Source organism: Ctenopharyngodon idella, chromosome 7 (genome assembly GCF_019924925.1).
Source record: "Ctenopharyngodon idella isolate HZGC_01 chromosome 7, HZGC01, whole genome shotgun sequence".
Classification (NCBI taxonomy): Eukaryota; Metazoa; Chordata; class Actinopteri; order Cypriniformes; family Xenocyprididae; genus Ctenopharyngodon; species Ctenopharyngodon idella.
The window spans coordinates 13,897,638-13,914,383 of NC_067226.1; the positions used below are offsets into that span (position 1 = coordinate 13,897,638).

The following is a 16,746-nucleotide window of genomic DNA, read 5'->3' on the forward strand; positions in this document are numbered from 1 at the left end:
ACTTGTAAGAACTACTTATGATTTCTATTAGGTTGTATGTTTGACTCTTGAGTCGTCTCTTAAAGCAAGCATTCAGCATTCATGATGGTGAATAAGATTTTAAATTGTGTATACCTCCCTACAAAGGCAAAATGTAGTAACTACGTCAGCACTGAAATGTTATTTTTAACATTTAAAAACTAATAATTTATAAAACTTAAATGAGAAAGAAATGTTGCACTGGAAATTAACTTGGATATGTTCAAGTATTAAAAAACTAATAAAATAAGCACTTAATAAAATTACTAAAACTAAAATTAAAATGAAAGCTGAATATATAAAAATCAAAGCTAATTCAAAATATTAATAAAAACTATAATATTACATAATTAATACTAAAATAACACTGCACTGAAACAGAAAATTAACTCCCAGGTTTTTATTGAATTAACTGATGTTAATTTTCACATTCAGTTTTCTCTGAATCTGAACATAATCTGTCTGTCACAGGGCATATCAAGCCTAAAGTCTATATTAAAGCAGACACACAGCACAGTAGTGCAAATGTTCAGGATTGAGTGACTGTTCACTGTGAGATGTCTCAGGATGATGGGATAGCTGTATTTAGCTCCTCACTCATCTGAATTGGCGTGACCGGTAGATGTTTGTGACTTTAGCATGTCTGTGATTCTTCCCAACTCTGCCAGACTAAACCCATCTGCTTCACTCTTTACTGCTTTTCTTTTCTTTTCTTTTCCATTCGCTGTTCTCATTTTTATGTGATGCCATGTCTTTTTCTTGTCCCCTTTATGTATCATTGGTTGCTCTGCTCTTTTATTTGTCTTTGTTTCCTTCTCACATTATTTCTCCCTTTTGTCTCTGTCGATCACATTCTCTCTCTCATTCCTCAGTTTTCTCCCTCCTTTGCTGCATTCGTCACAATGGAGGCTGCCATGCCGGCTGGCCCTGTAGATCCCCTGGGTTTTGAGAAAGTCCATGCCTCTATGTACCATGTAGAACCCGTTGCCCTCCCTTCGTCTCCAGTCTGCCCAGCCGCAAGTTCAGCGGCTTTAAAACAGCCCCAAGCCGACACATGGGACCCCCTCCCAGCTCTAGGAGTGCCACAAGAAACTAGCGCGGAAGAAGAATGTCTTGTGGACTCCCAGCCAATCTGCTTTAGTGAAAATCCATTCCTTGTGGCTAATCGCAAGAGCAAAGGCTGCCCTCCTGAGGAGCGCATTTTATCAGGGCCACCTGTGGGTTACGGCAGACATGGGCAGCTGCAACCCTGGTTGTACAGCAAGGCAAGCAGCCTTGAGGAGTGTGTTTTGTGACTGAGTGTGTTTCTGGTCAAGCATGGTGTGTCATCAGTAGCTATCTAGAGTTAACATGTCACCTTAATCGCAAATGCCATCCAAAGAGTTGTATAGCTGCTTTAGACTTATCAATGTCTTTGAAAACATCCTTAGGATGTAAACTGGTTTCACAGAAATATACATGTCTATATATACATTTCCTATATTTAGAAAATAAGTGAAGCTGAAAATGGAGCGGATACAAAAATGGGACTCTGTTCTGTGCATTAACATATGGTCTTGAGGCATTTGAACATTCCCAGAGAGACTGAGAATGCTTTGAATGTGAAATCAACAGGTGCTGAAAAAAGGGGTGAAGGGGTAAGGCCTCTCATCTTAAATACAGACCTGCCACCGGCCATTTACAGGAACATAAAACACTGTTTTTTAAAGAAACGTTTAAAATTTAGCTTGTTTCTGTAGCAGGATATTATGTTGTAGACTCTGTAAAAATGCATTTTTATGGCATCACTGCTTGATTTCAAATGGTCTGAGGCACGTAATACAACACATTTGTCATCAAGCTTGTCAAAAGAGCAATACAACAGCTGCAATGTGCAAACCTAATTTAAAACCTAATTAAGACAGCTGTTTATGGTTTGCTGTTGTTACTCTCAAATCAAGATGAACTGCCTCTAGAAAACTGCACATGATCATTCTCAATGCACTACTTTGTAATTTGGCAAATTTTGCTTATTGGAAATGGCAGACCTCATCTTGCTTTGTGAAATACTTCACTGATAATGAGCAATTCCTTTCCTGTACTTGTTCTAGTGATGTGTTCATTTTTCTGTATTTCAGGGTTCATCATCTGAGCCTCACAGGATTGACAGTCCCGTCCGAGATGCTGCCTACTCTCCACACAACTCGCAGGTAAGTCCCTCTCAAATAGTTTTCACTGGCTTTTCATCATCAGCCCTTTCTTTTCTCATTCATGCGGCTGTCCAAAATTTCCCATGGGGAAGGCTGTATAGATTTATCAGGTCTAGTTTATTAAGTCTACTTTTTACAGGTCTAGTTAATGTCTTCATTAAGTTAGTATTCTGGTTGATAGCCTATGTGCTCTGATTCTACCCATCGTCATGACATTTCCATATTTCTCAGCAGTCCCACAAATCTTCCTTTGCGATGCTTGGAAGAGAGGTTCGATATGTAAGTGGGCAGACTAGCCCTTGTATGGCCTGCACTAGCTGCATTTGGCTTTGCATTAGATGTTAAGAGAGGAATGGTGTACAGGCCTGACTGTAACTCTAAGCATGTCCTGCTTTTCATGCTCTCTGCAGCAGTGAAATGCTTATAGTATTTAAACAAAACCCAGCAACTGAGCATGTAACAGATTTGTATATTAACACTGCGCATTAAGACCTTGGGAATCATATGTAGTCAATATAACATATTATAATATACACTACTGTTCAAACTTAGTGGTTGGTAAGATTTTTTTTTTTGAAATGTTGAAAAAAAAAAAGTCTCTTATGATCCCCAAGGCTGCATTGATTTGATCAAAAATACAGTAAAAACAGTAATAATGTGAAAAATTAAAATATTATTTAAAATAAATATTTTCTATAAAATATATTTTATTCATGTGATGGTAAAGCTGAATTTTCAGCATAATTACTCCAGGCTTCAGTGTCACATGATCCTTCAGAAATCATTCTAATATGATGATTTGCTGCTCAAGAAACATTTCTTATTATTTATTCATTGAAAACAGTTGTGCTGCTTAATATTTTAATATTTTTTCTTTGATAAAGTTCTTTTTTTTTTTTTTTTTTTTTTTTTTTTACTCTTACCAATCTTTTGAACGATATAATATAATATAATATAATATAATATATAGCCCACATGTGCAGTTACTGGACTTGAAAAAGCAAATCCCATGTGAAAACATTTTTTTTTTTTATTTCACTAATTTTTTTTTTACATCATGTTCATTTTTTCTTTTTTGTGTGTTTCAGTCAAACATTCAGTTTCCTTCACATGCAAACAACAAGGATAATTCATCAGTGAGTGTCCAAAAGTGCTGATAATTTGTAATATATACTAGAGCAAGTTCACGATAACATTAATGTGAATTACATTACTGGCCATGTTATGTTAAACTTGCTATCATTATGCAAGTGCAGAATGTCAAATACAGTAAAGTTTCAGCATCTTGCTACCCAGATGGTTGATAGTTGGATTTATTGTTTAAATTATCTCTCTTTCTAGACAAAACCTGGTGCCATTCAGCCACTCTCTAGGGTGCGACCCGCTGTGTCTCCAGCCAGTCAGGATGGCCACAGCAGTCCCAACCCTTTCCAGCATGGCCTCTCTCCCATCAGCTCTCAGACCACTGTAAGATCCCTCACCACTGTCTGAACCCTAATGAGGCTCCCCCTTCATCCTCAGTTACCAATGCCTAAAGACCAACAGAACGCGACTGTTGTTTTATTTTCTTCACGTAAATTCCAAGGTGTGATTACCGCTGTGCCTATTAAGCCTAACAAATGGTCACACCATAATCCAGGTCAAAGAAACGGGTTATTTAGAAAAACAAAGACTTATCTTCTTCTCACTGCAAGTAACATTGTGCCTGTTTTCTATCAAGACACCTCTTTTGGATTTTTTTTTCTTTCCCTGATCACACAAATCACATTGTTTGCACAGCAAGGTTTACACTCGCATTATCTCAGGATACCAGTGTAAACCAAAATATCGTCCAGAGTCGTTTGCCCCAGTCACCATAACCACAGACCTCCCTCATACTATCGATCTCTCTCCTCTCCCTCCATCTTTCCATTGACATTGCCGAGTGGGCTGCATGCGGTCTAGCCCTGCATTTTCCTCCTGTGCTCTGCCTTTGCTGCTCTGTCTCTCATTAGCTGTTCCATCCTTTTTGTCCTCTGTCTGTTTCTCTACCCCTCCACCCCTCCGTCCTCGACTCCCCCAATCCCTCGTACAGCCTCGTGCCCCATCCCCTGACACACATGAGGAATACCCCATCAATATCAAGCAGGTATATAAGGCCTTCGCAGCTGTGCCACACTCCCTGGCCATACTGGAACCCCCACAGGTAGGACAAATGGTCCTCAAGGTTGTGAGCATGTCGTGGTTCCCCCCATAATCCAGTGCTTGGTCACCCATTCTTCCTGTTGGAGAAGTCTTCCCATTGGGAGCTTGCTTCCCATTTGCTGTTGTTGTGCATGAGTCACTGGTATGGTGCTGTCGAATCCAGGAGTTCATTTCACAGGGTCACTAATGTACGTCATTCATCTGTCACTTGGTTGTTTGATGTTCTTGATTTGATATTGTGACTACTTGTACTGTGTGTAAAGTGTGTCCTCTCATCAAACTTAAGTCTTGCGTGCAGGACTTTTTTGTATAAAGTGTCTTAACTGAATCATCTTTCCTTTTCACTCTCATTTGTTAGGATCTTTACTCTCCACGGAACAATGTCAGCGCAAAGCAACCATCACCAGAGGTATGTCTTCTATGTTTGTAATCTGTAACATTTTTAAAGAGCTATTTTAAAACTGGCCTACACTACACGTTTTTAGCCCTGGTTTTTGCCCCGATTTTCAGTTCTGTGCTAGTCGCTTAAAGTCAGTCTGCAGATTTTGGCCCGTCTTGAGTTTGCACAGATTTCCCAATCACGTGTGGACATAGAAAGACTTTTTTAAGCTTCAGACTATGACCATCCTGTTGGAGGATATCAAACATGTTTGATAATTTGAGCCGATTTTAGAACTCATTGTCGTTTTCATTTGTCATGTGTCTCCTAGCAATGAAGCACGTCTTTCTGTGAGTTTGTCAATTGAACAGCTCCACAGTCTGTTAGTGTGTGATCCTCAGTCAGCAAGTGTATGATGCCCAATTTTTTTCTGTAACCATTCTCAAAGTCAGCAAGTGTATGACTACAATCTGTTCAAGTCCTGTAGTGTATTCCAGTCTTTCGTCAGCTTGATGATGACTTTTGAATTAGCCTGACAGATAACCTTTATTTGGTGTGTACTGATTCACCACAACTTATATGAAAAATCCAACATTGTCTGCAAGCATGGTGTTGATATGCTGTACATGATGGCTCTTTCAGCCTGAGCTGAATAATGAGGTGTTTATGGATGAGGGTGATGGTGAGGGCAATGGTCCTCTCGGCTCTCGCCCCTCCCTCTCATCTGACCGCCGCGAGTACAGGAGCCTGGCAGCCGTGCCACGCTTGTCTCGCCCCTCAATGGAGTCGAAGGTACCCAGCTCATCTCCAGCAGAACCGCTCTGATACTTTGGATGCTTATAAGCTTGAAAGGTGGTGGTGCAGGTGTATATGTCGCTTCGAACAACAACGATTAATGTAGTTCATGTGTGTCCGAAATGTCAAGAAGCCAGATCATCTGGCAGCATGCATTTCGGTGAGGTATGGGAACGTGATCGATCGGTGTTATGTTCTGATTCAAGGCAGTGATTATTGGTGACGAGGCTTCAGGAGAGCAATCATTTGAATCTTTTTGCAATGGCAGCATATTATGTAATCACTGCATCATCATGGTGGTGGAACAGAAGAGATTTGGTACTTTGGTACTTATTATGCAAATTCTTACTCATTACGCAAATTCTTACTCATTGTCTGAATTTCAGATCATCATGGGAGCTGCTCTAGCATGCCGGATGCATGTATAAAATTTGGTTGCATGTAAAGTGTTCTTTACAATTGATCTGAAACTTAAATGTCCCCCTCTCTCTCTCTCATTTGCTCTCTCCCAGACTCCCTCCTCTTTTGGCAGAGATAGTCCAGAGCAGCGCTCCTTTAGGGACAGACAGAAATATTTTGAGATCGATGTGAAGCAGCAGACACCAGACAAACCTAAGCCTCGCATCTCTCTTGTGGGAGAAGATGACCTGAAGAAAATGAAAGAGGAAGAAGGTTTGTGTCTGTGTACTTGTCAAGTGTACAGTATCTGGATTTCATCGGTGAATCATGCTGAATTTTGTGTCAATGATTTTCCTCAGCAAAGCGAATTGAACAGAGGGCACAAGAGTATATGCTGGATGAAGACGAGGAGGAGGAGGAAGATCTGGCAAAACAGGTGGCAGATATGAAGGCTCACGGAAAGGTTATACTTGATGGTGTGGAGTACAAGGTGGAGAGCTTGGGAAGTCACAGTTCCCCATCTCCACGGCAGTGTGCCACGCCTCCGAGCTATAGTGCCACACCTCCCAGCCACTGTGGCAGCTCAGGGTGAGCTGCACTTTTGCTGAATTATTTAATAGATTGTCATAGTCATGGGCGACACTGGGGGGGGGGTGTCGCCCCCATATTTTTCCCAATGTGAGCCGTCAGGTCCAGTCCACTACAATTTAAAGCGGTTAAGGCCCGGGTATACTTCATTTCCCATGTTCCGCTCCATCTCGCGCACAGTTGAATGCGCAGGCCTTTCAAAGATTAACCTTTGCCCGTGAACGCGGAAAGACCCGTTCGGCGCATGCACACACGCACCGTCCGTGGTCATAAAAATTCGGCTGCACGCAGCCACTGTTCAGGAGTCAAAGCTAGTCCATAGTCTAGTAAACGTTTCTTGTTTGCGCCGCCTGAAAACACACGAGAAACACCATGTGACAGGAGAGACTCGAACATTGCAGTACTGAACATTGAACGGTCCATGCATGTAGATTTGGATAAAACAGGTAAAGTTTTGATGCCATGCCTGAACGCCGTTTATCTCTCCATAGTGGCGTATAGCGGACGGGCACGCAGGGCTATGAACTTATTCTTATTATTATCATGCTACTTTTATTATTAAATTAATATTGTAATTAATTTGCCTTGCGATATCATAGCGCATCACCGCATAACCGACGCATTGGGAGGATAATAAAATATTAGTTAGATAGCTTACTCCTCAATTAAAAACAACTTGTTTAACACAAAATACTTCTCGATTCATGAAAAACACTATTTTTTTCTCACTATGGGCCACAAGAGAAATATTAAGAAAATAAATTAGATTCATCTCACATCGTCTCCAAGAGAATATGTACCGTTAATGCAGCGTCAGATGCCAAAAGCTCAGTCCGTTTTTACTTTCAGTTTCTGTAGGGAATGATTGACTGGCATGTGAGACTTCTTCACCCGCATAACTCTCACGCAAAGTTTGCACATTGTTTGTGTGATATCCATTAGCTCGCCTTCATGGTTTAAAATGGAAATATTTTCAATATTGCGACGTGGTTTTTTTTTTCTTTATCAATAGCTGTTCGCAAAATGATGGACAATGATTCACATATCGTCCACGTCATTTCCCGTGATAATAAAATTAACTGAATTATTAAATAAATGAGTAAATAAACAACAAGCAAACTTAAACTTGTTTGCTTAAATTTTCTGCAAATAATTTGCTGATGCAGGTACAAAAAAAAAAAAATTCTTGCCCCTCGAGAGTCAAATGGTCATAGTTGCAAAGTTGTTCTCATTAGGTTGTTTTTTTGTTTGTTTGTTTATTTTTGTTTGATCATTGTAGTTTTGATTACAGAACGCACTCAAAACATCTAAAACTCCCATCCTAATATCTTTAATAATTAATAACATAAAGACATAACAAAAAGTCTGGGGTCGGTAAGATTTTTTTTTTTAAATGTTTTTGAAAGAAGCATTTATGCTTACCAAGGCTACGTTTATTTGATTAAAATATAGTAGAAACAGTAATATTATAAAACATTAGAAGTAACAAAGTACAAAGCCCTTAGCAATTAATGAATGGAAAAACTGCACACTTGGCAACCCTGGCATGAGGTCAAATAGAACCTGTTAACAACGCTATTTTTTATTTTATTTTTTTATATATAAATGTGTTAAAGTGAGATTGCGTTAAATCGTTATAATCGCCAAAAGTTTGACAAGTCTAAAGACGAGGCATTTTCTTCACACACCGTATGAGTTGCAGTCTGATATGTTTTTCTGCTCCCTTTTGATTGACAAAATACAGTCTACCCTAATCATTGGCTGTTTATTGGCCAATTGCTTTTATCAGCCAAAACTGATTATTGGACGATACATTGGTGCATCCTGAGTAAAGTGTTTTTTTTTTTTTTTTCTTCTTCACTCCTCAGTCCTTCCTCTATCGACGGTAAAGGAGACTCCCAGCGGAATTCAGTGGAAGACAGCTTCAGACTGGAGCAGAGACCCAATTCCATGACGGGGTGAGGAATGCTAATACTCAGAGCTTAACAGTTTTATGATATTTCAGGATATATGAAATGCTTGACCCAGTGTTGTCTTAACAGTTTGATCCCAGTTTATCCTGGTGAATCTGTGGCTCCCATTCGGACAGCCAAAGCAGAGCGTAGGCATCAAGAACGGTTACGCATGCAGAGCCCAGAGCTTGCCGTCGCTGTGGACAAGGAGCTGTCGCCTGCTGAAAAACGAGCCCTGGAGGCAGAGAAGAGGGCCATGTGGAGAGCAGCTAGGTATAATGGCCACAGTGAATGATGTGTTATGTGAAATGTATCACATCAGGAGCATTTCGCTCTCCGATCTCATCCTTTCCTCTGTAACGCTGATCTCTAAACAGCTCTCCGCTTGTGGTGCCTTAATCTCATCTTTTTCTCCAGGCTTTAAGTAAACACTTAGCCTGTTTCTCATGTCTTCCCCTTGATGAACAGGGCTTTCCAAGACATTTTCACATTCTTCAAATAGATATAGTATACATTTTATTTATACACACAGATATACATTGTGCATTTGTCTTTGATGGCCCTGAGTTTCAATGTAAACCTCTCCTCCTTAATCTATACTGTCCGTTTCAGAGTGTTTCCTTTCATCTGTGCTCCTTCCTCTCTTTTCTTTTCTTTTCTTTGTGTGTGTTATTGTTTTCTATCCTGTCTACTTTCTTACTTGCTGCTCCCAAGGCCTTATGGTCTAGAGGAGGACGTAAGGCAGTATGAGCAAGACCTGGCTAAGCGGCTCTACCAATCCCGTGTGAGGGCGTCACTAGGCAGTGCTGCAGCCCCTCCCACTTCCTGCTCCTCCTCTTCCTGTCAGCCCAGGTCTGCCCTTAACAGCCAGAAAGCATCATGGGGGCTTAGCTCTGATGCTTGCCACTGCTTGGGGTGCTTGGTTCTTGTGGACATTTTATAGTGCATAGTGTGTGAAAGGATGAAAAGATTTGTAGTGGCTTTTTCTGAACGATGAGCGTGCCCTACAAGAACCCACTACTGCTTCTGCACGTGTGCTATTTTATTTATTATTTAATTTGGTGGCGCACTCCCTCTTCCTCTTTGCTCACTCACTTTTGCTTCCCATCTGTGTATCAGTAAAGGTCCCATATTGTCCTAATAACATGTGTTTTTCTTTGCTGTTCTTAAAGTTGCTTGCAGTTGTTTTTATTAGAGGTGCACTGATACTAATTCTAGTCAGTACCAAGACCTTCATTAAAATTTCTGATACTTGGTTCCTTCATATAGAAGCTGTTTAACAGTGCAGCATGTTAAAATGTTGAGTTTTTTTCACATACAGGCAGGTTTCAATTGAGCAGTAATCACTTGAATGTGTTTTTTGGTGCACATTGCAAGATATCGTGGCCAAAAACCATTCACATAGACTGAAAGAGCTGCCTAACCAACAGTAAAATGACCAACTACAGTTGGATTTTTTTATATGATGTTTAGGTTTGGCTAAATCTGAAATTATATCACACTGATTAAAGATTGGAGTTTGGGATTTTGTAATGGTTGTTACTTTTAAATGCAATATGGTCTGTGACTGGACTGTCTGAGTGCACTTTACTGCACTCAACTAAATCTGTTTGGCTGAGCATATGTTCATGGTTTAAAGGAACAGTTCACTCAAAAATCCAAATTTAGCCATTATTTACTCACCTACTCACCCTGTGTTTATACAATCATATAAACGTGCAGTCGTATAGAGCAAACCAATGGTCTAGGTCAGGTTTTTCCACTAAATAATAAATTACATTTTGTTTTTTGTTTTTTTTACTAAATCCTATTGTATGCCCTCAGAACACTTGGAAAATACGCCACCAGTCATATGGGATCATTCTGCGATACTTTTGTGGTCACTGTCTGCCGCCATTATATGAACAAGCTCAAGCAGGACAATTTGTTTTAGAAGTTAGATAAATAGTTGAAAAGTAACAAACATTGTGATCATTTAAAGCCAAAGCTAAACAGGATGTCGTTAAAATGACCGTATTAATGTCCTGTGGCCAGTTCCATAAACTGCTTAGACTAGTCTTAAAAGTTAGTCATCTAATTTTTTTCTTCAAGATGGGTCATAAAGTCTGTTTAAAGTCTGTTTAGTGGTTTTATTTGAATCCGAAAAGTTAGTAAAATAATTGCTTATGGTCAGACTAGTTCTTAAGAGACAGTCTTAACTTAGTGGCAGTGTTTATGCAACTAGCCCCCGGTGTCTCAAAGATCTAAATACATTTGAGCTTTGGGTTTGAAAACGGCTTACATTTGGGAGAAATTCTGTGGGGCCACCAGCAAATGAGACATAATCGGTGCATCTCTAGTTTTTGATCCTTTCTCATAATTTTTTCACATTTTTTTTTTCAGCCTCCATTAAATTAACTTCTCTTGTATTAACCAATTAGTGTGCACAGCACCTCTGCCTCTCTTCTATCTCTCATCCTATCTCTCTTCATGCACCGTTTGCATTTCTCCTTTCACTCTCTGTCTCACTGCATCTCATTCTCTTTCCAGGATGAAGTCTCTAGAGCAGGATGCTTTGAAAGCCCAGATGGTCATTGCCAAGTCTAAAGAGGGGAAGAAGCGTGGAACGTTGGATCAGCTGTCGGAGTCACCGTCACCTGCGCCCACACCCTCCCCAACACCAATGGAAGGTGACGATCTGTTACCTTTATCTGTTTTCATACTCTGTTGGGGGATACTAGTTCATTTTTAACAGGTAAATGTTACATTTATCCATTGTTGTTTCCTAAACAGATATCAGTCCACGGGCAGTGACTTCACCAGGCAGACTGGTATGAGACAATTGTTATTAATTTTTTTCATTTAGTACAGAGCAAACAGGACATTTTGAATCACCAGTAATGTTGTTTTGGGTGACTAATCCCCTTAGTAGGATGTTAAACCATCCATTTCTTACTTTTTATGATAAAACAAAGTCATTCTTTACTCTAACAGTCATGTCCATAGCAAGTATAGCATCATCCATGAACTTTTCCTTTATCTCTTTTCTTTGTCCTTTCTTCTTCCTTCCTTGTACTTTTACGTCTCTGCTTCTCACCCTTTCATCCTTCCCTCCGTCCATCCTGCCATCTCTCTTTTGCAATGTTGATTTCCCCCTTCTTTCTCTTTCCATCCCTCCACTGCTTATGCCTGTTTGCTGTCCTTTTAGTCCCTGTCAGAAAAGAAGTTTGACTACCGACAATTCGCTGCCATTCCTTCTTCCAAACCCGTTTACGACATTCAGGTATTGCCTGCATGCAAAGCATCGAGGAGTCCAGCCTGCCCGAACCCTCTGATCCACTCCTGTCCTCCTGGCTTTCCCTGCTTCCCCTGCTCCTTCTCTCCCTGGCCCTTCTGACAACTAGTTCAAAACTATTAACTGTTAAGGCCCTCTACTCGCCAGCGTGAGCAGCATGGTCATTCGTGTTATTGCAGCTTTAAGCATCATTCTGGATCTTAGTTGTTGGCAATTTGGGTTTAGTTTTCGGCTCTAAGGACCATTTCCACCGCTTAAACTCATCCTGTTCTTAATCTTACATTGTCAATACCATGTGCTTCTAATCTGGTTATGCAGATGTAGTGTAGAGGCGGGGCTTACAGATTGGTCCGTGGGCTTTGTGTTGATCCAAAACATGGGATATCATACTAATGCACTAAAACACTTTAAAAGAAAAACACCTTTGCATTGTCCTCTCCCTCCCTCCACTCTGTGTACGGCCCTGCTCACTCACCCTCAGACAGCAGCTAATAACACATGGTCTGATTCCTGCGGTCTGTCTGAAGGACATTTTCTTGATACCAGATTGAGTAAAAGAGCTGAATGTGGCTTTTCCATGTGGGAGAGACAGTTCTACCGGGGATGCAGGGTGTCATGGGAACAATGGAACGTCGTGTTTCTTGGTGTTTTGTGGTTGTTTCGGGATCATTGTATCAAGGGAAATTGGGCATGTGGGATAAAGTAATTTATCTGATTGTTAATGTTCCAATACTCTTCCTCTGGTGCTGGACCAAAAGACCACCAAATCTGTGAGATCTACACATCTGTCTAACTGGTGTCTAAATTGGCACCACTAAATTGAAATTAAGTAATGTATGAAGCAATTACGAATGAATGAAGCATTCATTTTTGTATAAAGATTCAGCTAACACACTTATGGTGTTGACAACATATTGCTGATTTATATCTGTGGAATCTGGATCATTTCAGTGAATAAAGATCAACAACTCTTTATTGGATCTTTGGAAAGGATAATTGATTTGCTAAGCAGATTTTTTTCCCCAAATTTTATTGATTTGGAGAAGTTTTTTCTTTATTTACTTGACAAGTTAAGCTGGAAAAGTGTGCCTTTACACTCCATTCACAGTGTCTGTATAATCAGGCAACTCTAATAATAAGTCAGTGATAATTCATGATGTCGCTGAATAGAGCCTCTAACAAGAGTGACAGACAACAATAGTAATATCAAGAGATTATATTGTCTAAGGATTTTTATTTTCTAAATATTTTAAGTAATAAAACACTTCATTGTAATGTTTTTATAATACCTCATTTTTGTTCCTGCTGCTTTCACTTTCTCAGATATGCAGCCAAAACGTTTTAACTTTAACTTTTTGAGTTTTCTTAAAGTTTTGTCTTTCATTCACTCCAACCACAGAATAACATTATTTAGTTATTGACTTTTTGCCATTTTTAGAAGCTTGAGAAGTGTGCATAAAATTGTCATTCCATTTTACTATAAGTTACATTTATCATTACACAAGCTTACAAGGATATACATTACAAACATACACTAATATGTAAAAGTTTGGGGTAATTTTTTTTAAATTTTCAGCAAGGTCATTAAATTGATCAAAAGTGACTGCAACTCAAGACTTTTACATTGTTACAAAAAAAAAAAAAAACACGTTAACACTTTACAATAAGGTTCATTAGTTAACTACATTAGTTATCATATAAAGCTAATAATGAACTGCACTTGTACAGCATTTATTAATCTTAATGTTAATTTCAACATTTACTAATACATTATTAAAATCTTGTTAACATTAGTTAATGCACTGTGAACATGAACAAACAGTGAACAACTGTATTTTCATTAACTAACATTAACGAAAATTAGTAAATACAGTAACAAATGTATTGCTCATGGTTAGTTCATGTACAATAGATTAACTAATGTTTAACTAATGAACCTTATTGAACCTTAATTAAACTATTTTAAATAAATGCTGTTCCTTTGAACATTCTATTCATCTAATCACGTCAAACCGAAGACTGAAAATTTTTCATATTATTACTGTTTTTACTTTATTTTTGATCAAATAATGCGACCTTGGTGTACATTAGAGACGTCTTTCAAAAACATTTAAAAAATCTTACTGAGCTCAAACTTTTGAACCGTAGTCTAAGTTCTGATTTAAAATCACCTTTAAAGCATAGATACATTTGTTTTGTTGGATAGTGTTAAAAACAGGTCATTCAAAATGCGTTCTAGTCAATTTTAATTTACTGCACACTGCATTCAAACATAGCCATATGCAGGAAGCCTGGTGAATCCTTATATGCTATTTGGTGGCCTTTTGAAACTGCCATGATTTGACTGTGTTTACTATGTTGTGTTTATGTGAGTTACTGTGTGAAGAAGCACCTTCACCCTGACTGGGATCATTTAATACAGTTCTCAGGGTTATTCAGAGGTGGGGGGACACACACAAAAAAACTTGTTGGCAACATGTTTTTGGTGGGGGTGAAGGTTTGTTCAGCATGCCTGTGTTGTGAGATTTTGGAGGGACTGTTGTGTGAAGTTTTTTCACAGACTCTGTGAAAATCAGAGCTTATTATGTTATAATTTTTTTCTGATTCTTAAAATGATCTGGCCTGAAAAAATATTAAGAGATGGAAAAGGTCTCTCTTATGTCCTAGAAGTGCTTGTTGTGGGTGTTTTTGTGGCATTTTCAGCATTATTAGGCCAACAACATCTACCTGGATCTCTAACAGAGGAACATGAGAAGTTTGCAGGGCTTATGGACCTTATTTAATGTAGATGTCCCTCAGTAAGTCTGTCCGCAGCTGTTTTGAAGCAGCATCTCCCCTACAAAGTGCTTTCTGATCAGGTGAAGGTCAAGCAGTGTCTCCCAGAACAGCTCTGTGGCTCAGATGTCTAGAGTCTGTTGATCCAACCGACCTCCTGTCTTTTTAGATTTAATGAATTTTCTATGGATTATTTACACGGAGCATTTTTGCAGTGCAGCCAAAAAGAGCTATTCATGGGAGACACCTGAAAGTTTTGCTCTTGTATTTGTCTTTTCAGTAGGATCTGTTGAATTCTTACTGAACTCTGTTTCCTCCTCTCACGCTCTGCCTTTCTCTTGCAGTCCCCTGGTGCAGGTGATGATGTGCGCTTCATGGATGATGCCTCCAGTAACCCGGGTAAGATCCTCAGAGTGAATACAGTCTACTGGGAATCTTTATGTGCTTTGTTTACTAGTACTTGGCTTACAGTTATTGTCCCCTTGACACAGGTGACTTCCTTGGATAAATGATCTTCTAATATTGGTAGGAGATCTGTGTGTGTGTGTGTGTGTGTGTGTGTGTGTGCGCGCTCGCATATGCATCGGTTTTTGATAAGAAGCCTGCTGTACTGCACTTGTTTATGGGCCAAAACTTATCCACCTTTTTCCTATGCCCCATGACGCTTTGCTCGAATTATGGGAGTAACTACCGTTAAACTATAAACAATCATTTTGACAGCTAACAAATACTGTATTTACCTGCTGTAAAACTGTTCCAGTAAACATTGCTAATAGGCATAAGAAGTGAAAACAAACCTGGAAAGAGACATGAGGATTTGGGGAGAAAAGCAAGAGATTCTTAGTGCATTCCAGTGAATTATTAATGGCGTATGTCATAAATTAAATTGGGAGAACAGACCACACATGCGCAGTATGTTGCCTTTTTTCGTACTGTTACAGCGAAACAAAAAGAAAATAATCAGGAGGAAAAGAATGCGGCAGCTGAAAAGAGCTCTTTCCATAGATATTTTTGTTATGTCACATTAAAATACGCGTTACGTTATTCTCCTGACATCTGAAAATAAAACATGAAGGAAATTTTAAAGCTCATTCATTTAAACTGACGAATCAGTATTATTTGTAGCACAAGTTTTGTTTCAGTCTTTTTGAGTGGAACTACCCAAACCGGAAGTGCCTCCCATAATTTAAAACGCAGTAGACTTGTTTGGAAAAAGGTGGATAATCTGCAGTTTCTTCAGAATGAGTGAGGTTCATATGAGCTTTAATTCCTTAACCTGTTTGAAGAATCAAGATTACTTGATTACGAGTTCTGCCAATTTTTCAAAATAGGCGTGTCTGACTCTGCACCACAACCTGACGACATGAACTGCATGTGAATTCTAGAAATCTGAATGTAATGCCACATGCTGTTGTTTTCTAAAACAGTACCAAAAGTCTTATAATGGATGAAGATTCAAACAGCTGATCTGTTTGACGTAGTGTGCAACAGCAGTGGCTACATAACTAGGGATGCGCTGGTATTAAAATTCTGGCTAATAATTCTTAGCCTTTTTTTAATGGCTGATAACCAATCAGTTAAAAAAATAAAAAATAAAAAAACGTAAAAACTAAAATCTGTCGTTTAAAATGCTGCAAGTACTGCAATTGTACAATATGAAATTCTGAGATGTGCTTAAGATTACATTTAACAGTTACTGAATTATTGGTGTTTTTAAATAAACAGCTTAATGTAAAAATGGAAAATAAAATATCCAATATCGACCAAAATGTCAGGAATAATGTACATCCAGCTGGTTGTTTCTGCTAAATAATTTTTGTCATAACCGGCTAGATGTTCATTATCCCGCTTATTACACAGCTGCTTGCCACATGAATAAATAATTGGATGCAAAATATCAATTTGAGTTTGAAATATTTTATTTGCTCACTTGTAAAGCTTCCACAAAGAAAAAGAGTTCCTTGCATGCGGCTTTGAGTTTAGGACGAACAAAGAAGTTAAAAAAAAAAAAAAAAAAACATTTAAGGGATAATGTACAATCATATTACTTATTTGGTGAAAAGCTGTGTATGACGTGGACATTACATATTGATTTGAGATGAAAAAAAATCTTACCTGTTTATTATCTTAGTGACATTATAGTACAAAACAATCATCCTGGCAACAAGACAAACACTCCAACAGTATTACAGT

At 38.9% G+C, this 16,746-nt stretch overlaps 1 protein-coding gene across 15 annotated transcripts in view; it reads left to right on the forward strand.

The window, feature by feature from the left end:
• The window catches only part of scrib (scribble planar cell polarity protein), a 92,415-nt gene that overhangs the window by 72,025 nt on the left and 3,644 nt on the right, over window positions 1-16,746 (forward strand). For 4 of the 15 annotated variants that reach the window (XM_051899235.1, XM_051899236.1, XM_051899238.1 and 1 more), the window contains 15 exons: window positions 2,136-2,207; window positions 3,296-3,343; window positions 3,549-3,674; window positions 4,282-4,392; window positions 4,750-4,800; window positions 5,413-5,562; window positions 6,078-6,237; window positions 6,324-6,552; window positions 8,421-8,510; window positions 8,595-8,777; window positions 9,219-9,356; window positions 11,034-11,173; window positions 11,277-11,314; window positions 11,692-11,766; window positions 14,898-14,952. In XM_051899235.1, the coding sequence (XP_051755195.1) occupies window positions 2,136-2,207; window positions 3,296-3,343; window positions 3,549-3,674; window positions 4,282-4,392; window positions 4,750-4,800; window positions 5,413-5,562; window positions 6,078-6,237; window positions 6,324-6,552; window positions 8,421-8,510; window positions 8,595-8,777; window positions 9,219-9,356; window positions 11,034-11,173; window positions 11,277-11,314; window positions 11,692-11,766; window positions 14,898-14,952 (1,666 nt within the window). Of the gene's footprint in view, window positions 1-2,135; window positions 2,208-3,295; window positions 3,344-3,548; window positions 3,675-4,281; window positions 4,393-4,749; window positions 4,801-5,412; window positions 5,563-6,077; window positions 6,238-6,323; window positions 6,553-8,420; window positions 8,511-8,594; window positions 8,778-9,218; window positions 9,357-11,033; window positions 11,174-11,276; window positions 11,315-11,691; window positions 11,767-14,897; window positions 14,953-15,044; window positions 15,079-16,746 lie in introns of all 15 variants that reach the window. The other 11 variants (XM_051899242.1, XM_051899247.1, XM_051899237.1 and 8 more) reach the window with 11 other exon arrangements.